At 50.6% G+C, this 21544-nt stretch overlaps 1 protein-coding gene across 5 annotated transcripts in view; it reads right to left on the minus strand.

Moving 5' to 3' along the window:
• Positions 1-413: 413 nt before the first annotated feature.
• Tns1 (tensin 1) overlaps positions 414-21544 on the minus strand; it is a 170060-nt gene continuing 148929 nt past the window's right edge. For all 5 annotated transcript variants that reach the window (XM_051190448.1, XM_051190445.1, XM_051190444.1 and 2 more), the window contains 11 exons: positions 18754-18952; positions 15462-16531; positions 12593-12679; positions 11727-11858; positions 10690-10782; positions 9909-9986; positions 8212-8283; positions 7805-7973; positions 7116-7184; positions 6734-6766; positions 414-4916 (listed from right to left, as the gene is read on the minus strand). In XM_051190448.1, the coding sequence (XP_051046405.1) occupies positions 4772-4916; positions 6734-6766; positions 7116-7184; positions 7805-7973; positions 8212-8283; positions 9909-9986; positions 10690-10782; positions 11727-11858; positions 12593-12679; positions 15462-16531; positions 18754-18952 (2147 nt within the window). In that variant the 3' untranslated portion in view covers positions 414-4771. The remainder of the gene's footprint in view (positions 4917-6733; positions 6767-7115; positions 7185-7804; positions 7974-8211; positions 8284-9908; positions 9987-10689; positions 10783-11726; positions 11859-12592; positions 12680-15461; positions 16532-18753; positions 18953-21544) is intronic.

Genomic DNA, 21544 nt, shown 5'->3' on the forward strand with positions numbered 1-21544 from the left:
CTCTCTCAGAGCCAATGAGGATTTGTGTAGGCTGGCTTAGAGCGTGGGGAGTTAAAAAAGGGCCCTTCTCAGTGCAACTGTCAGGCTGGCAGGTGAAAGCCTGGAGTGGCCTCACACCTGGACAAAGTCTGCCGATAACCACAAGATGGGGACAAATTCCCATTTTTTGCCATGTGAGCTCCTGGACCCTGCTCTGCCACTCTGGTCAATGGATGCACTCCTTGTTTTATTCTTTGATCTTCTTTTCCAGCTGGGAGTCAAATGAGTGACGCAAGGAACAGGGTGAGTGCTGAGGCCATTGCCAGGGCTCCCAGAAGCATCATTAAAGACCCTCATCTCTGATGCTCCGGCAAAACCCCTCTTGCCCAGTGAAGACCCAGCCGAGCCTAAACAGAGCTAGATGAGAGCCTGGGTTTGTGTTTCACTTTATCATTTATAAAGCCATACAATGAATTGTAAGAGACTAAGCAGCTGTACAGAGGGAGGATAGCATCAGTGTACATACATTCATATCCAGAACACGTAGCATACAACAGGGTTTATACAAGGTGGCAGAGGCTGTAGGCACAATGATACAAAATATAAAGTATATTTCCATCTATAAATACACAGCAGAGGGCTGGGAGGGGCTGGGGGCTGGGGAGCAGGGGTCTCCCAGCAGAGGGTCTGGGAGGCAGGGTTGGAATAACCAGGACATGAGGAACTTCTTACATTTTTTTTTTGAATGAAAAAGTGGGGATGGTACTGCCTGCACACCCCAACATGCTCACACATACAAGCCAAATTGGGTCCACAGGAAGGGCTGGGCTGTGAACACTGACAAGACGACACGGGAGTGTGTTGCACTTTAATGGCCTTGCTGCTGTGAGGGGACCAGGCATGGAAACCAACTGAGACCCTCCAACTTTTCAGCTGTCTGAGGAAACAGGAGACAACTGGGAAGAGGTCTGCTGAGCCTCGTCCCATATGACTGTCCCCTCCATCGCCAGCACTAAAGCACCACTTATCTGTGGCCCATCAGGCCTCACCTCCTGGCTCTTCTCACTACTGGGTCACATTGAACTTGACATCCCTCCATTCACCAACTCCATCTGCCAGCTTGAAGTTTCCTATAGAGAGCAAACCATGCACACACACTTACACACACACACGCACATACATCCTGTCACCGATGACCACGGAAATACCCGTCTGGAGATCTTCTGCCAAGGCCTAAGTGCAGGGGTGGCCCTAGCTTTGGATCCAAGCTCTTCAAGGATCCAAGGCATGGAGGCAGGAGAGGGCTGGTTCCCTTGGATGCATCTCCCCAAGGTCTGAAGCTGGGAAAGGGGGATCAGAAATCCTGGGAAGTAGTATGGAGAAAGCCCAGAGCAGGATAGCTGTTCACTCACATGCCTCTCCTGCCCTTCCCAGACAGCAGAAGGAGCCTGGTTCATCTCTATTCAGACCTAGCACAAGGTCTCTCTCTCTCCCCTGAAAGCCCCTTTCGAGAGGGAGTCACTGCTGCAGTGCCCTCTCTACAACATCTAGACTCTCCAGGGGCTCTCCAAGGCTAGGGTGAACCAGAAATCCTGGCAATAATGTCTTAAGCTATCTAAGTTGCTAGGGATAGGCTGGGGAAAGGATCCAAATGGCCTTCCCAAACCTAAGGTGTGAATTTGTTCCTCAGACATGGCTAGACAAGAGACAGGGGTCCACAGTAACATAACAGTGACTTTAGTATCTAATTGCTAATTTTTTCCCAGCCTTCCCTTTGAAGCCACATGTCCATTGTATTCTAGCCCAGATCTTCACTCTTATACCCCACAGAACTATGGGTGTCTTCCCTTCCCCCAAACCTGGCTCAATCGGTGTCCCTCTCTGATGTCTCAAATCTCTGGTTCATCTAGGAGGGGAAGGCCCCCAGGCCAATCTCAGCAATTTTCTGAGTAGCTGAGGGGGTCTTTTTGATGGCATCACAAGTGGCCATGTTCTTTTGTCTTCCGTATCCCTCTTTTACTCACATTTAGGAGCAGACAGCACTCTCTCTGCTGACACATAGACTCAACAATAGAGAACAGCAAAACAGACCACACACACACACACACACACACACACACACACACACACACACACACAAATACAATGGGTAAAAAAGTGCTCTTGTGTAAAGGAAATCTTTGGCAAGAATAGGTTGCATATGGAGTGGTAAGGGTACATGTGGTCTCTGTCTCTGTGTGTATGTGTACATGTGTGTGCGTGCATGAATGTGCAGAGACCCACCTGTGAGAATTATAGTGGGGGACAGGGCAGACTACAGTGTGGTTCCCAGTGTAAGAACTGAGGCCCTTTGTCCAACATTCTTCCAGGAAAGCCAAACTCAGGTGTCCATTCCTTCTAGAGACATGCTGGGAAAGAGGCACCCACTTCCAAAGCATCCACCTTGGTTCTTCACGTGGCTCACACATGGCTTGGGCCTGCGTGCAGCATGAGAAGGTGAACCCATACACAAAGGTGGTTAGCCCAAGGCAGGGTGCAGAGACTCTGACATTCCTCAAAGGCTCAAGTGAACATTGCAGCCAGGAGAAGCCGCCCCAGGCTGTGCAGCAGGATGAGGATATTTACAAAGAAAGGGATGAGAAATTTCTTCTTCTAGTTTGGGAAGAAGGGTTCACTGGGGAATGTGGAAAGGGGTAATCGAGACTTTTGCCTTGAAAATCTCAGAGGGAAGGACGCTTTAGAAGGACCCTGATCACTAAGTCCTTTTATTCTTTGGGAAGCGGGGGCCCAAAGGGGCCTCTGCCCATGATCCCCACCTAACCTAGACATTCTTCTTTCTAGTTCCTCAAAACGATATCCATACCATCAAACTCCCTGGAGGAGAAAAAAAAAATCCAAGAGATGCACACACCATGGCCATGCACACCTGCATCCCCAAACACACTGGCTCAGACCTGTGGCTGTGGAAGCAGCTGTCCACACGCCCAAGGTGCTGGTAGCCAGAATACTGCTTGCCAGAGAATAAAGAGTTGGAGCATGTGATCCCCAAGTCCCAGATGTAGCTTGGAGGGGGGGCCAAGACCAGGGTCAAGGCCAAGGCCAGCCCTGGGGCTGTTTGGAATATAAAGACCCCCTGCAGTTCAGGCTCTGCTTACACATTAGAAAAGAAATGGGAACAGTTTGTGGCCAGGGCCATAAAGCAATATGGGGAAACAATAAATATTTCTTGTCAATTTACCTATTCTTTTTTTTAACCTTTTCTTATATTTTTATTAGCTTACAGATTCTATCAGTATGTCTCATGTATATATTATTTATATATATATTTATATATCAGTACAATGCCACCCCTAGGGACTCCCATGGGCTTAAGTGGAGGCCTGAGTGATGACAGGGACCTCCCAACCCCCAAAAATAGACCATAGGACCTTTGACCTAAATTCATACCTTCTGTCCTCTCTCCCACAGGAAGCATGGTTCTGCTGGGGAAACTGAGGCAGAAGGGGAACAGGGAAGCTTTGGCATTGCAGGAGGACCATGCGGTTCTCCAGCAGCATCCCCAGAGGTGCTCTGATGTCACCCTGGACGGCCCAGCCAGAAGGGTGTCTGCAATAGTCAGACCCCAAAACACAGAGGGGAAAGGGGGCTCCAGACCTCCCCAGGTACCCTGGGCAGGACTTTGGGATGCAGGCTCCTGGGATAAGCCAACCATATGGGGCAGGGTAGGTCAGAAAGGCACAGCTCCCATCCTCCAGTGGGCCTCAAGCAGGTGAGCAAGTACAAAGCTAATGCTGGCACTCCTGGCCCAGGATTGGACCAAGAGAAGGGTGTAAGGCAGAGTCCTGGACACTATCAGTGTGCATGCCCAACTCACTGCGAACCACAGGGAAGATGGCACCCTTCCTCACAGTATCATTCCCAAGACTGTGGGCATTGCCTATTCCTCCAGCCCAGCTTCAATCTCAGAGAGACAGAACAAGGCTAATGCCGCAGGTTGGCTATGCCCTCTGTACCAGGGTCTCTACAGGGGACAGGCTGGAGGTCCCCAGGGCCACTAGAGGGCAGTTGTAGAGAGAGAGAGAGAGAGAGAGAACTCTGTTCCCCATAATACTATGCTCCTGCAGGAGACAGCTTGTCTCAGACCTGGCAACCTGCCATCCTATATCCCTAGTCTTCTTTGGTCAGTGTGTATGTGTGTATCACAAGGGACACAGACAAACAGAGCTGTTTGTAATTTGAGTGGATAGAGGCAGGTATCGATCAGTGCATGGCGGCACATTTATACCCTGCAGCAAGAAGTCAGAGCAAGCACAGACCATGGGTGCCTCGGGTGAGCAAAAGGTAATAAAGTGTCACCGCTAGATGCCATAGGCTGGCAACTGGCTTTGGCAGCCTTACCTCCAGAGAAGTAGTCTCTTCTCTGGTTTCTTCTCTCAAAGCAGGAGGGTTAGGGAGAACAAGGATTTCCAATGCTCCATAAAATCTGCTCCCTCAAAGAGACCTAGGGGTCGGGGAGCCAGCGCCCCCAGCTAGCTAGAGAGGCTTTGGGAGGTGTGGCTTCCATCTGTACAGGGGATTCTGAGTTCTTCTCTTCCTCCTTTATTCTCTTCCTCCCTTTCCTCTCCCCTCCCCTCTGCAATTCACTTCCCTCTCCCAGCATTGCACTTTCTTCTCTCCCTCTCCACAGTCAACCCAAAGTCCTCTTTCTGGATTCAAGGTGGTCAGGATTCGAAGATCCCCTCCCCACACACCCCAACCCCAGTGCCCTGGCCTTGGGCAAGGACTCCAGGATTCATCTCTTCTGGCCAGCACTCAGCATGACCTTGGAGACGAAGTTGACAATGGCAGAAGCAGGCTGGTTGGGGTCAAGCTCGGCAAAGAGGTGGCAAGCGTTGTCCGTGGTGCTGCCCTGCTTCCGCGCCACAAAGCCAAAGAGCCTATGGGGGGGGGGGTGAAGAAAGTGTCCATGTAAGGACCCCAGGCTCTAAAGGGCAACCCAGCAGGGAAGTGTGGCTGGCTTCCCCAGCCCCCACACCTCTCCAAGCAGCTAGAACTGGGGCTAGCTCTTAAAGCCAAGTCCTGGGGACAGTGCTTTGCTTTGTTTCAGGGCAGGTGACATTCCCCTAGGGAGTAGGGGCCAAGGTGAGCTGGGTATGAGTGACAAGACTGGTCAGGAAGGGTGCAAAGAGATGATACAGGAGGAAGAGTTCAAGCCAAGCTTCTCTGGGTTCTTTCTCAGCCCTGCCCGGATCTGAGGGTCCCTGCAAGATCTGCCTAGGTGGTCAGAGACAAACATAAGCAGGTCCCCACCCCACTCCACCTTTCTCTCTCTCTCTCTCTGTCTGTCTGTCTGTCTGTCTCTCTCTCTCTCTCTCTCTCTCTCACACACACACACACACACACACACACACACACACACACACACACTCCTAGCTCTGGAAGCTGGGAAGCCCTGAAAATGGGGGGGGGGGCAAAGGACACTACACCTGTCTCCTGCCCCCCCAACACCAATGGGAGTGACCCAGCATTCTCTCTCTCTCTCTCTCTTTGCAAAACAAAGTTAAAAATATGAGAGCAGGGAACAGAATGTGAGCGCAGGGCCCCTCCCAGCCAGCATGTTGCTAATTAGAGTGAGATGGGGAAATCAGGACAGCTGGAAATGCCAATGGAAACCCCTCAGCAGAGTATGCATGGCACCCACAGCTAAAATTAGCCAGGCTGGCCTCTGCCTGCCTGTGTGTGTCTGTGCACGCATACACAAACATGCTCTGTTCACACCTACGCACATAGACACACAGTGAATGCATAGTCACAGGGCACATACATGCATATGATGAGAAAACACACACACACACACAGAGAGAGAGAGAGAGAGAGAGAGAAAGAGAGAGAGAGAGAGAGAGAGAGACCCTTGTGCTTCAAACAGCTTTACTCTCTCAACTCTGTTGTGGGACCAAGGCCTTCAATAATGGCCAGGAGATGAGTCAGGGCACTTCCCTCTCCAGGCTGACTGTCACTGTGGCATGGTAAAGGGCATCTCTGAGTGCCCAGAAGAGAAGCACATAGGCCTATCTACCTGTGTCTGCTAGGACAGAGACACCGCCAATTGTGCCTGCTCTGAACATTGCTATCCAATCCACTGGCAAATTCTGGTCTGTCTGTCCGGCAGTAGCATAAAGAGATCGTAGCATAAGGAGGCACAAGAATGCCAGGTCCCTTTTGAGTCTATGAAGGTTACAGAAGGCTGAGGCATCCTCCCTCCTCCACAGCCCCTCTGGAGTCCCACCCCCACCCTGTGATAAGGATTAGATTCCTAGCCAGTCCTCTCCATTCCCGAGCAAGGTGCTTTCTCTTAGGCCCAGGCCAGGCACTTCTGGTCTCCATTTCTTCATTCAACAACTGTCAGCAACTGACAGACCTACCCTGTCCTCAGGAGCCTGCAATCTGAGAGTCATTCAATCCCTTCCTCTGAAGTAGCCTCTCCTACCCCTAAACCCATTCCACCTACCCAAAAAGCACCTGTCATTTAAGACCATTTTAAAGTATTCTTTCTTTCCACAAATCCTTCCAAGTACATGCCTAGACACATGTCTCTGTTAGCATTGAGATGTGGGCTATATTCTCTTTCGCCTAATCTCAGAGACCTTGGCAAGCAGGCCTTCATCAGACCCCTGGCCTAGAGCCTGTCCCCGTCCGTGATTTCCCCACAGAGTACAAAGGACAACCAGCTGAGTGCAGGGGAAGCCACACTTACTTAGCAGGGGCGCCTCCCTCTGTCTTCATCCACCTATGGGAAAATGCACACGGTAAGTCAATGTGTCTCTCTCAGGAGCCCTGCCAGGGGAAGGCAGAGGAGCCCCCATTCCTGGAGGTACATCCCCAAGATCACAAAGAAGATAATCCAAATGGAGAGGATGCTGCAGCCTCCTCTAGAGAGAGGACCCAGCAGAGCGTGGAGAGGTGAACAGGGAAGTCTGTGGAAAGTCAGCAGGTCCTGGGAGGAGACTCAAGCAGTTACCAACATAATTGCTCTCACTGCTCAGGACACAATAAAACTGTGGCTGAGGCAAGAATTACAGGCACATGGCAAGCATGTACTTCAGGAGATAGGACGAAGGTGACTCAAAAACACTTACTTTCTTTCTTGTGGATCCAGGTCACAGAAGGTGACGGTATTGAGGGGGTAGTGTCGTCTGAAGAAAAGCCTGCAACAAAGGCATCGGAGTGAGCGTGGGAATAACTGCTTTCTCACACCTGGAAGGCAGGCCACACCCCATCACTGAGCCTGTCATAGCTCATACAGCCTCTCCTAATGAAAAAGACGGCCTGAGATCCTCATATCAGGACTTATGCCCCACACAGGGACAGGCACATGTGCTGTAGAAACATGCCCCACATGTTAGGGGCTGGGCAGGGAACTGGAACTGAGAAATGATAAATGGGAAACTCCAAAAAGGAAGAAAATGAGCTGAGAACATAGAAAGCCTCTACTCTGCAAATCAAGGTCTTTTCTCCAGCTGTATTATATGTGTTTAAGCATGTGCACATGTACGGATGGTCTGGTGAGTGAATAGATGCATATATGGATGGATATGAGTGGATAGGTTGGTAGGATGGGTTGATGAGTGGGTTGGTGGATGGATAGGTGGATGGTTGGTTGGGTAGGTGGATAGCTGGACAGATGAACAAGTGGGTGGAGGGTAGAGGATGGACGGATACAAAGTGGATGCATAGGCAGGCAATGGGTACAGGGATGGCCAGAGCATAAGTATGAGGATAAAGGGAGGGGTTGGGTTTGGAGGAAGAAGTAGGTAGACAGGCTTACTTTCTCTGGTTGTCAGTCAGTGTGATTCCTTGGGCAGAGACCTTGAAATGAACAATGGTGGCAGCTGGTGTGGGGTCAGCAGCCAAGGTCTCAGATGTAGCTTTGGAAATGGCCTGTGGCCCAGTGAGCGACTCCATATCCACAGAATTGACGAAGAGCACATTGCAAGCTGGAAGAAATGGAGCCAAAGAAGAATGACAGGGGCCGGAGTAGGCGCCAGACACAGCCCTCGGCTCCACGGTAGTGCAGAGGCAGGTGCAGACAAACTTCAGACAAGCCTTGAACCAAAGCCACTGCACCAGAAATGGAACCTGGGAGAAAATCCCGACCTGCACCTGCAGGAGAGGACGGGGCAGGGGGTGGGAAAGCTAGGCCTGGGCATTGGTCCCATCGCAGGTGACACTTACCTGCTCCTTGCTTCAGCAGGTCAGTGGTTGAGTTGGCAGGGCCTGAGCTATCTTTTGATTCATCTGTGGGGTCTGAGACAAAAATTCAATTAGTAATTAAAACCCTACAGTAATTAAAATGAGTCTGGCTGGGCCTAAGGCAAGCACATGCTTCCTGCAATGGATACTCTTCACAGTGGACCTTGGCAGTCAGTACCACATATATAAGATGATCTTGAGGCCCCAGCATGCTTCTGGGAGGTGCTACAGCCCAGCAGAGATGCGCTGGAATCCCCACTGCAGAACCTGCTAAGTGTTTATGAACTGACTGATGATGGTGATGACATGTCCCTGGGTCTCTGAAACCCAGCATTTGACAAACAGCAAGGCTTTAAGGAGCAATGGGGACTGCGGGCACTTTGCACCAGTGTGTCTTTGTGCAAATCAATTAGCGACCGAATTCACTGATGCTTAACACAGCACAAACTATGGCTTCGAGATGACTTAGAATCAATCAAGTGACAGATGTATTGAGCAGCTCAATTTCACCAGCACACAATATGCACCTACAGCAACACACATGACCTTATAAGCCACATGGAACACATGCTTTATTTCAACTATACTTTAAACAAGAAACTTTAAAAGTATGTCAGAAATAGAAATGTGGTATGTGCCTGTAATCACAGCACTGCAGAAGCTGAGGCAGGAGAATTGGGAGTTCAAGAACAGTCTAGTCTAAATAGCCAAAAAAAGAAAAAGAAAAAAGAAACAACAAAACAAGAAAATCTAACTTTTAAAAAGAAAATCAGAAGAAAGCAAAAGAGGAGGAAAAGGAGAATTGAGTGATGTTTGTATTGGCGCATTGGTGTTTCTAAACTCTGGTACACAGATGTGTTAGGATACAGACTGCTGGGCCTCATCCACAGGAGTACCGCGTTGCTTTGCTGGCACTGGAGCTGGCCTCCTGGGTCTCACACATACAGGGGTGTGCTCTATCACGGGGCTACATCTCCATCCCTCTTCTTGCCTTTTTACTCTGAGATCTTTGCATTGCCCAATGGGACCTCAACTCATTCTGCAGCCAGAGCAGGTCTCGAACCTGTGACCCACCTGGTTCAGCTTCGTGTGTTGCTAAGGCCAGAGGTCTGCAGGTAGCCCCAGGCCTGGCTCTGACCCAGAGTTTCTGACAAATCTGAAAAGACCTGGATTTTAGCAAGTTCCCAGGATGGCTACAGCAACTCCAAGCACTGTGCTCTGAGAGCCTCCCGTTTATGATTTAAACATCAAATGATTTTGTAAATTCCATACAAATATAATTGAATTAGTGTCTCAATTGTGTGGTTACTAATGTTACTGAAGTTACATTTGAACCTTTAAGCTAATAATGTTGGTCAACGGTTCTTAATAATTCAGTGTATCAAATTGGATGAATAGAAGCAGCCAACAGACACTAGAAGTCCTCTCATGTACCAGGATATAATCCTCGCGTGACTGTCTCCATTCTGAGAATAAGGCCTCTTCTGAGAATTCAGTGTGGATTTTTTTTTAAACCACCAGAGTATTTTCGAGAACAATCTGGCAATTAATGGGTACTCTTGCAGTTATGCTTTTTAATGAACAATTTCCTTTTTTGGAAATTGGATGATGGGGGAAGGGCGCATTGCCTCCCCTCCGGGCTCCATTCTTGGCAGACAGCATGAGGGAGCATCTCCTACCTCGGCTTGGAATGACCAGTTTGCAGGGCAGGGCCAGTGGGATGATGGAGTGCTGATAGACCAGGGCAGACAGGGAGCCTGTGGGGAGAGACAACACACCAAGAACAGTGACTAAGACAGACTGGGAAAGGGACACAAGGACCCACCCCATTCAACTCCACGCCTTCCTAGTAACTCACATATTGTCTTTTCTGCAGTTTTAGGGCTCAAACCTGGGGCCTGAGCCATTCCCCAGCCTCCAGCTCCCTCAACACTCCCACCAACAGAATTGAAAACCTGCCCCCTTTAAACTGGGAATTCCAAGGGACCTAACTACTTTCCCTGACAGCCACATCCCCTAAGTCCTTCCAGTTACAGAACCCCCAAGAGAAGAACTGTGACATCTTATCTAGAGAACCTAAGTGGCACTTACACATTCTCTGTGTGCAAAATGGGGAGAGTGACAGCTACTGTGCAGGACTGCTATGACACCAGAATCACATGACAACTAGATAGTGACTTTCACATAATAGGTGGCCAAGAAGGACAGTCGTTCTTACTGCTGTTATTTCAATGTACTGACGGCCGGCCTCAACTGAGCAACACAAACACATAAAGGGACCTGGCAGAGTGGAGGAGCCATGGTACTCAGTTTGTAACTAGGTCTATATAAAACTTTATAAAAAAGAGTAGCCGGTTCCTTCTGCCAAAGCCATGCCCAGAAGGACTGACTGGTAGCATTAATACAGAAAGACACCCCCCCCCAAGGATCAAGATCATAATGACAAACCAGAATGCTCACCAAAGTTTGGCTCATTGGGACAACCCTTGAGCTTGACTCCTCTGGGACCTGTCTCTATGAGGAAGTGCCTCACCAGCTCATGGGTCATGTCTCCTGGAACAGAGAAGAAGAAATGGTATTGATCACTCATTGGCATAGCACCCTCCCACCACCTCCCAAGACTGTCTCATAACTTCTGCAGTGTGTAGGATGAGATGGGAGAGGTTACTGAGGCAAGCTGGCTAGAGTCCTGTTTTAATGAAGATCACCATTCACTCCTCTGTTGTGGAATATTACTTTAACTATGTAAAGGTATGTTACATTTGTTTGTTGCAGACTATTACTTGAACTATGTAAAGGTGTGTTACATTTGTTTGTTGCAGAAGATTACTTTAACTATGTAAAGGTGTGTTACATTTGTTTATGTTGCAGAATATTACTTTAACTATGTAAAGGTGTGTTACATTTGTTTAACTATGTAAAGATGCATTACATTATTTGTTTATGCTGCATTTGTTTTATTATGTAAAGATGCTGTTTTACCTTGCCTGCCTAAGACACTTGATTGGTCTAATAAAAAGCTGAATGGCCAATAGCTAGGCAGTAGAGCGATGTGTGGGGCTGGAGTGCAGAGACAATAAGGAGGAGGAGGAATCTAGGCTTGAGAGGAGAGAGAAGAGAAAAAAGAGAAGAGAGAGCTAGGGAGATACCAGCCAGACACAGTAAGATAACAGAAGGAAAGATGGGTAAAAAGCCCCAAGGCAAAAACATAGATGAAGAGAAACAGGTTAAGTTACAAGAGCTAGCAGGACAGGCACAAGCTAAGGCTGAGCATCCCTAACTAATATTTAGTCTCTGTGTCTTTATATGGGAGCTAGTTTTTGGCCCAAAAGAAAGCCTGCTACATTCCTCTTCCATCCCTTCGGGAAACACACACACACACACACACACACCTTCCAGCTTCTCAGGGACCATTCCTAGTGAGTTAGGACCCTGTTCAGTATCCAAAGGTCTGAAGAAATCAGGAAACCCTAGTCTTGCGGGGGAGAAGACCCTACCTTTCTTGCCCTGCTGAGTGATGGTTGGAGGGGGTGAAGACACCTTCATGGCCAGCCCATAGGCCCCTCGGAAGGAGTGGCTGTCACGGATGATGAAGGCCCCTGGCTCCTGATCCTTTAGGAGTGCAATGGCTGAAATGAGAGGTGACAGAAGAGAAAAGCCATCAAGAAACCAGTGGCACAGGCTCGGCTTGGATCCCATGGGCCTGGAGGACTCTCTCTTCTCTCTTAAGATGACATTTCCTCCATGTCCTGGTATAAGTAAACACTCCAGAGGGCCCTCCTGTACCAAGCAAGGTAAATGTCTTCTGCAGATGGCTAGAGAGCCATTGTTGGAGGTCATGCCATCTGCAGCAGCCACTGCTCAGCACAGTCCCATGATAGGAGGCAGATAATGTGTGACTGGCAAGTGTGACTTCATTTACAAAGAAGAAAGTGGACCTGTAGGCACTCCTTGCTGACCCTTATTCCATAATGCGGACTTTCCTGAAGACCCTGGGGTGGGCCTCACCTTCAGGCCTACATTCCAAACGTGTTTTCTTTTTCCTTGTATTGTAATAATAATGATGGTGATGATGATTTTTTATATTATAGTTTCAGATGCCCTTGACTGGTCTTTTACTTTGCTTGGGAAAGCCCAGGCTTTGCTAGACCATTCCAAAGCTCTGCTTCTGGACCCCACACCCCTCCTCCATGCTTTACATGGGAAGTGCTTTTTCCTGTCTGACTCTGATCCTAGCCTCCTCTCTGTGCCCACCACCTACTGCACAGAGGAATGAGTTCTTGCCCAAGGTAGACAGGGTGAATAGGACTCCATGATGTCTTCTGATGGACCACCAAACCAACAAATGCTGTCCCCAACTCACCCTGCTCTCTGGAGATCTCAGGCTTGTACCAATACTTGGAAGTGTCCTGGACAAATTTCACTTTAGCCCGTGTCTCAGGACTGTTGTCTAAAGGAGGAAACAAAAAAAGTGTTACAGTCGCACTGCATGCTCCCCAAAAGATGTCAACATCCTGTACCCCAGACCTGCAAATGTGGCCTTATTGATAAGAGGGTCCTTGTGGATGTAATCAAATTTCAACAAAGGCATGCCAGACTGGGGTGGGTCCTAATCCAATATGATGAGTGTCTTCTGAAGTAGGGATGAGACAGCAGACATGTGGGGACCGCACCAAGTGCATATGAAAATGTCTGAAGACATCATCAGAAGTTTCTGTCCACACCAGGATTTTTACCCCTGGCCTTTGCAATGGCAGAGTCTACTTCTATTATTCTAAGCTAGCAAGTGTGTATTGGCCCCAGGAAATCAATCAGAAAGCTAGATGCTCAAACGTCAGAGAACATGGCGGAAGGTACCCAGTAGCCTTCTCCCCCAGCCTTCCTTCTGCCAGTCATCACTGTTGGCTGGTCATTCTGCAGTTAAAGGACCCGGCAAGGCATCCATTGAGCTGGCAAAAAACTCTTCTCCACCCCATTCCTTGTGCCTAGATGATTTCGAGTTAATTCTTTCCCATTTCCATCGCACAGGTTGACATATCCTCCTTGCGCTTTGCCTCCGAGCTCAGCCTGATATCCACAAACTGGAGACAAGAAGTCCTCTCTCTCTCTCTCTCTCTCTCTCTCTCTCTCTCTCTCTCTCTCTCTCTCTCTCTCTCTCTCCTATAGCCCATCCCTTCTTGATCCTCCACTTAAAGTGACATTCTACATCAGTATGGTCAAAAGTCATTCCTATCTTCCGACATCTAGAGCAGGGAATGGCCAGTACTCTAATGGCCACACATAGCCAGATGATGTCCCTACTCAGCCTCTCTGTAGGCCATAGCCGCTTTCTGAGGGGGATTGGACACCACTGAGTCCAATTGTGGCATTTCCCTGGAACTTGCCACGTTCCTGCCTCCTCCTCCTAGTGCAGGGACTATAGGTGAGTGTTACTGTGCCTGGCTCCTTATCATGATGTCTTCATGCTCCAAGCCTCCAAGGGCCTCAACCTTGGTTCTTCATAAAATACCTAATATGATTTTGCATTATAATCACCGAGTCATGTAGTGGAGTGTCAGAACTTAGCCTTGCTTTCGATGGGCCAAAGCAGAAAAAAAACAAAGGGGCAGAGGCAGGAAGAAGGAAAAGGGGGGGGGACCTGCTTTCACAGCTCCCCAGTCCTTTGTGAGAGACTGAAGCAGGTAACACAGTGTTGAAGGTGCTACCAGGTTAGGAGAGAAGGCCCTGCAGCTGCAGCCAAGGGCCTTGGTTCTCATGGGCACCTGGGCTCTGCCTCCAGAGGCCTGAGAGACTCAGCTCCTCTCCCAGGCTAGGCAGCTAGAAAATGCATCTGCTGCAGGCGCCTGGCCCGCCTCTGAAGCCCAGCCACAGCTGAGCTAAGTAGCTGTCAGAAGCGGCTGCAGTCCTGTGTGCCTTCCTGTGTTGACTCCAAAGGCTATTTTAAGTAGGCAAGATGGTGGGAAACAGGAAGTGTTCTAACTACTAGAAACTTCGCATCCTTCAAGGATTGGGGCTGGGAACCAGATGTCCCTAGTAGGTGGCAGGAAGCAGAGGAGTGCAGGGTCACTCTAAGTGTCCTGGCTTGGAAGAGCCTGGGAAGGACACAGGACTCAGAGTCTGGGTGCCTCAGGGCCACCCCAGGCTGTTTATAATTTTCTGTATCTTCCTTAGACACAGTAGCTTCAGGGAGTCTGCACACAGGGTCAAGGTCTGGTTGAGAAGGTGTGGATCACCTGAAGCCTTGAGCTGTCTCCATGAAAGCAAAAACACCAAAACTAGGCTTGTGTGAAGAACTCATCCTTCAGGAAGCAAACTAGGCTCTGCTAAAACATCCCACCCCCTACTCTTTATCCTGGCCCACCTGGGCCACTGTTAACTGATGTGTAGGGCTGGCAGAAGTCACAGAGGTCCAGGATAGCATAGTCTGGAAGTTCAGCTAAGTCACAGCACCCCTCAAATAATGAACACGTGCTGAAGACATGCCTATCCTACATGAGTGCGTGCACACATGCGTGCCCGTGCCACAGCCTGCATGTGGAGATCAGAGGACAATTTTGGGTGTCACTGCTTGCCTTCCGCACTGTTTGAGGCAGGACCTCCTGTTCATTGCTGCATATGTCGGGCTAGCTGGCCTGCAAGCTTTTGGGGAATCTCCCTTCTCCATTCCTCATCCCACCACAGGAGTGTAAGCAAGCGCAACTGCATTCAGTTTTACACGGGTTCTGGGGATCCAAACTCAGGGCTTCATGTTTGTACAGTGAGTGCTTTACCCACTGGGCCGTCTCCCCTGTCCCAAGAGCACTCATCTGGGGCTAGAATGGGCCTGGACTGGAAGTCAGTTCTGTCACCGAGGAACCATATAATGCCAGCCAAGCAACAGAAACTCTGTTAGCCTTAGAGTGTTGCTATATAAAGCAAAGCTAATTACCTACTTCCCCAGGGGGCTGGAGAATTACAAGAGAACTTAGCTCAGGCTACCACACAGCATGTACTCAATAGGAAGCTAGACAGTGATGGCTATCTGAACAGCATGTTGTTCATGCTTATTGTTCTATCCTCTTTGTCATGCACACCTTCATCACAGCAACCCCATCCCAAACATGTTTTAAAGACACAACTCCTGCTACAGGCAAGAAACTCAGTCCTAGAAATCAACCAAGGTCCTGCCAATGGATAGCTAGGACAGATGTCCTAACTCTTGGGAGGGTAGAAATGTAAGAGAAGAGACACACCTGGCATGGAGTACTTGGAAAAGTCTGGAAGAGTGTGGGAGAATGAGACTGTGCTGCTCCCACTGGGACTGGACATTCCGTTGGCAATGGGTGAGGAGGACACTTTCCCATTGATGGTGGCATAGTTGGGGAGGCTGCCTGCCCGGTCTCCCATGGACATTCTCCGCTTCTCTGGCAAGGCTGGTGTGGGGCTCCCATGCCTGAAGGCTGCTGAGTCTGGCGAGGGTGAGGTGGCAGGACTGCTCAGGCCAGGGTAGTAGGCAGGGGAGACAGGGAATGAAGGTGTGGAAGGAGCCTGGTAGCCAGAGGCACTGCTTTGCCGGGACAGCGTTGGTCGTCGGTCCTCGGGGGTAGAGTAGCCACCATAAGCCGCATGCCGGTCCAAGCTCGGGCTTCCAGGAACCACAGATCCAGATCCACCCAGATGCCGGCCCAAGCTGGGGCTCCCAGGGCTAATGACTGCACTGCTATGGAGACTGGAGGCCAGATTGCCTTGGTGGGCCCCAGGGTGTCTGCCCAGACTTGGGCTTCCTGGAGTGGTGGCCACATTGCTGTGGAGGCCTGGAACCTGGTGGCTTCCCAATGGATGCCGGCCCAAGCTGGGGCTTCCGGGAGTGGTCGCTGCACTGCTTGGGTGGCCAGAAACCACATTACCATGGAAAGCAGGGCCAGATGGACCCATCACCTGTCGGTGGCTCAAACTGGGACTACCAGGGGCAGCCATGGTAGGGTTGATAGCCCGCCGACCAAAGCCAGGACTAGGTGGAGTGTTGGTGCCCACTGTCCGGTGTCGTGCCTGAGGACTCCCAGGCACCATGTGGACAGTGGCTGCACTGAACTGTGGCTGGGCTTGGCTTTCTGGAGAAGAGCTGAATGGCTGAAGGGAGTAGTCAGGGCTGCTGTAGCTGCTGCCACCAGCCGGGACAGGTGAGGAGCTCTGGTAACTCAGTGCTGCAGGACTCGGCTGTCCCAGGCTACCTGAGCGGATGCTGGAGTCCATCATGGGCTGGATGGGTGTCCGTGGACCCTGGTCACTGCTCCCTCCCGATGGGAAACTGCCCACGGAAGCGCTAGAGAGAGGTGGCAAGTAGGAAGGTCAGTGGGTGATGTTTAATAAAGAGTGGACTTTTGCTGAGTGGCCAGCATCCTTCAACCACTAAGAGCAAGAAGAACTCCATTCAGTGTGGAGGAAGCCTGGGCTTTTAAACATTGCATAATGGAACCATCAGAAAAAGAAGTCAAGGGTCAGAGAGTTTAAGCAGTAAGCTCAGTACCACAGAGGTCTAAAAGACAGGTTTCAACTCAGCTGCATCTGACTCCAAAACCCACACTTTCTTTACCAGTCATGCTGACTCCTGACCCATGAGTCATAGCAAAGCAATCACCAGAGAAACTGAAGGCAGCCGTCCCAGTAAAAGCCCTTTGTGCCATAGAAACTTAGAGAGAGATGGTCAAGCCACCTGCTTCCATTCCTACTAGGGCTCAACTTGACTCGGTCTCCCTAGGTGTTTTATCATCCTCTCGGAGTGCTAAAATTAGGCTTTCACTCCTAGGAGACTCCAAAAAGCAAAGAAAAAGAATCACATAAGAAGATAACACAAATAAGGAGATCTCAGCTCATTTGGAGGTCTGTCTTCAGCACCCGCAATCTGATCACTAATGGCACAAGCTGCCTGTGCATGGTCATGAGGTTCCTGTGATGTAAGCACAGGCTAGTGGACCCAAAGCTCTGCCCACGTATGATGTGAGGGGAAAGAACAAGGTTGCCAAGGGTCCAAGGTAAGCAGCCGGTAGAGTAAGGTGGCAAGGCGCTGACGCTTAACAGTGCCAGGGAAAGAAAGGCCCTTACGGAGCCTAGCACCCCAGGTACAAGAAGCTGTGCTCTAGGACCAGCAAGAGGCAGGAAGAAAACCAAGAAGAACACTAGGGAGTAAATGCGATAGTGATGATGCAGGACAGTGATGAAGACAGGAACTGCAGCGGCCTGCGTTGTGCTGAGCAGAGGTGAAAGGTGGGGAGGAGAGTAAGGGTACCAACGGTGGAGTTCTGGGGTTCCCAGAACCCTGGAAAAGAGCCAGCTGAGTGCAGGGGCAGTAAGAGTAAGGAGCCAGGGCAAATGAGAGCGCTGGACCCCCGCCACCACACCACCCCTGGAGTGGGTGTGTGTGTCCAGGGGAGTATGCCTGGCTGGAGGGTTCAGAACGAGGGGAACATCTCTGCTCATCTCTCGCCAGCCTGGCCAGGAGGAAAGTCTGGGAGTCTGAAGGTCATGGCGATCCCAGCACAGAGGGGAGTGGATTCCAGAAGAGAAACATCCTGCTTATGCTTGCTAGCCTTGTCCTCCCCCTGCCTGGCACTGTGTCTAGGCCTTGCCCAATCCCACCTCAACCTTTTCCCCCTGTGTTGTTTACCCAACCATAACATGGAATCTCATTCTCACCACCCACCCTTACAGTTTTCCTAGTGCGCCCCAAGCATGAATTCTGCTGAAGGGTTCGCCCTCAACTACCCAGCCCTGGGATTCCCTCGCTGTCTGGCTCAGGGAGGCTATGAGTAGTGTCTGTCCACCAAGATGCTCCTCCCTGGTGAGTTTCCCTTGGGCCTATGTTACGCACCCTGGTTCTCTGTCCCTTGGACCTATATCTTCATCCCAAGACACCCCGTCATACTTCCGGGTTCCTGCTATACCACCATCCTTCAACGTCCTCTCCACCTCCCCAGCTAGAAGTACTCACACCTGCTTTATACCCCAAGCACTCTGTTTCTAGTCCTGTGCAGGGCACAGGTGGCTCTTGTCTATACAAGTCACTCATGTCGGTGGAACAGAGAGAGAATGAGACCTGCTCTCCAGACACATACACCCATAGGTTGAAGTCTGTTTGTGCCACTGTTCAGCTACTGCCCCTTTGAGCCTCAGTTGTCTCTTCTGAGCAGTGGGAACAGCAAAACTTAGTTCTTGGGACTGCTGCAAAAAGTAGGTAACAGCCGGAAGGTCTGAGGAGAGCAGCCTGCTGCCTGAGCGGAGCTGCCTGCACACTAGGTTACCAGCAACAGGAAGGGCTGCTCGCTGGTCCCTTTCACTCAGTTGGAATGGAGCACAGCCTGAGAGCCTTGCCCATCACCCTGGCTCCCTTAGGCTAGATGCCCAAAAATGCTCTCTCCAAGGTCTTGAGAAAGGACCTTCAAAGTGTAGCAAACTGGATGGGATTTTGACCATCCATAGTCTACACAGATCCTCTGAGGCCTCCGCCTCAAGCTAATTCTCATCCTGCACTTCCCATTCCTGGCTTACCTGTCAGCACTGAGGATGGGGCTGCTCGTGGAAAGGGGGCTGGGGGAGACAAAGGAACCAGCCGGGGTCCCGTTCCTCAAGGGTGTCTCATGTCCATAGGCATGGGCAGCTGGGGCACTAAGGCTCTTGGACTCCACATCCTGAGTTCGAGGCCCTGACACTGCTGTCCTTGCCACAGACTCCACATAGCTCCGGGGCTCTGGAAGAAGGAAAGAGACAAAGAATGAATACAGGTGTGGTAGGAATCCACCCACCCTGCCAGGGAATACAGCACCCCCAGAGTCCGGCCCGGGAAAGATGCAGCAGACTGAAAACCCTCGAGAACCCAGCAGTGATTTACTGAGACTGCTCTTTGCCCACATTCCTCAGCGTGAGGCAAGCTTTAAGGGGCACTGGCTTTTAGAAGCCTTTGCTTCTCTCAGCTCTCCTCTGCAGAGAGCCACCAGCACCTTCCCCTAAGGACCGGGATGCCTGTCCGTGGATAGCATCACCTTTGCAGCCTTATTTCTGCCCAGCGTCCCCAGATACCCGGACTCCTAGAGCAATCCCAAAGCTAACACCTGACTGTCCACATCTCGGGATAGCACCCAGCTAGCTGGTCAAACAATACCCAGGGCCAGCTACTGCAGACTCACCAGCCCCTTCCTGGCAGGACACCCCACCCACTTCTACACAACACACTCAGCATTCCTTAGAAGACTGAGGCATAGAACCCTGTGCCTGGGCAGAGCCAGACATTCTGTGCCCACTACAGTAAAACCGGCGCACCAAGCCCTATACAGAGAGGGGTTTCCTACACAGTAACTCCAACCTAGTGTTCAGAGTAAATTAGCAACAGAAAGGCCATTTGGCAGATTAATAAGACTGAGGCCTAGAGAATAAAATGACCAGGCATGTTGGACACAGGCCCCTGTAACCTCAGAGGCTGGCCCTACATAACCAAAAAGGATCAGGGTTCTTTCTGGGTTTCTCCAGGGACATGGTCATGTGGAGGAGGTGTATGTCATTGCCAATACCTAGGATCCTGTCACCGTCATCACCATCATTGTTGCCTGAATACAAATCCGTAGCTGCCATAATCAAAAAATTCACCAAAGCTAGCCTGGGAAATGATGGCCACCTCGGACAACAGGCCCTGTAGCTGTTGAGGGCCAGGACTATGGTGGCCTGAATAGAAGGAGAGCCCCACCCAGGTTCGTTGGCTCAAGAAGATGAGAGAAAGTTGAGGTGACTAAATTGAAAGCTTGCTTCCCCAACTAGAGGAAAAGCTGGCTTGGGATGGAGGGTGTTACCTGGGATGTCCAGAGATCATACTCCATAGGAGGCCCCTCAACATTCACACCCAGCTTCTGGTCTGTAGGAGCAGCCACGTAGATATGCTGGGTTGGGGAGAACCAGCAAAGCCTCCCTCAAGCTGCTCAGGCCACACTCACTTCACAGGATTCCCAGGCCAACCTGACATAGAAGGTTTGGACTCTGGCCTCCCCAGGCCGTGGCACTGTGGAGGTGGAGATGCCATGAGGTAACTGTGACGCAGGCCTGGTCAGACTCTCTGTAAATAGCTTAGGTGGGATGGTCTGATGGTCTCTGTTGCAATCACTCAACCCAGCCGCCATGGTGACGGTGGCTGCAAACAACAGCTAACCGGCCAGACAAGGCAGCTGTTTGCAACAGAATTTTCTTTAGGGACATAGGTAGCAGGTGGATTTGTCAGCATCCAGTGTGTGCTGAGTCTGATCTAACCGCCAGCCCAGAAAAGGGGAACAATTTGTCCACAACACAGAGCCAGCCCAATGGCTCTGAACAGCACCATGTCTCCAGCCTTACAATACAGGTTCTGGTTGGCCTAAGGGGCCCCATAGTCTTATGGGGACACCAACACATATGAGCCAGAGGAATGCCAAGTCCACAGGGTCACCCATAGCTGTAAAACCATTCAAGTCCTGTGAGCTTAGTAAGAGAGCAGAAGTACCCAGCTGGTATGAGGCAGAGGAGCCAGTAGGTACTCAGGCAGTCTTCCAGCCAGCCATTACTCACAGGTCATAAGACCATCCAAAGCTGGGAAGTCAGTGGCTGTCCCTCACCATTCCTGCCACTCTGGACATGCCTCAGGCCCTTCTTGGTGCTCAGCACAGCTCCTCTTGTTTCTCCATGACACAGAGCAATCCTCTCTCATCCAGCCTGCTACCCACAGGCTTCACTAGCCTGACAAAGGTTCCTGGCACCAGCCACAGCATCTGGCACAGAAGATTCTGTGTGTCTATCTCACAAATTCATAGCCACAGGACCCTCCCTTCCAACCCCGTTCAGACATCACCTCCTGTAAGGAGTCAGACCCAACACTTGCACTCGGCTATCTTTACTCCTTGAAAATCAGGTTGAATGAAACCTACTCTGGTGGCACTCTGACTCACTTTCCTACCCTCCCCTTCTCCATCCTTATCTGCATCCCCAGTGGCTATATTTTACCTAGACCCCTTGCCCTATGACTGCAGATGGCTTTGGCCTTTGGCTGGAGTAGTTGGGTCTTTCCTGGCGGGAGGGATGGAGAGAGGGAGGGAGGTCATCCTCTATTTATCCCCAGCTGTGCCAGCTCCTTTTGGGTGGGTGGGGACAGCTCCCACCCCCGCTAAGGAGCCCACAGGGCTTTACACCCTTGCTTGTTTGCCCAGACTTTTCAATCAATCTCTTCAGTCACCCCACTGGAATGAACCATGCACGTCTGCCAGGACCTCAGCCCACACATTAGGTAAGCACCACACTCTATGCTAAGTCCACATTCTGCCAACAG

The sequence above is a fragment of the Phodopus roborovskii genome, unplaced genomic scaffold (genome assembly GCF_943737965.1).
Source record: "Phodopus roborovskii unplaced genomic scaffold, PHOROB, whole genome shotgun sequence".
NCBI classification, from domain to species: Eukaryota; Metazoa; Chordata; class Mammalia; order Rodentia; family Cricetidae; genus Phodopus; species Phodopus roborovskii.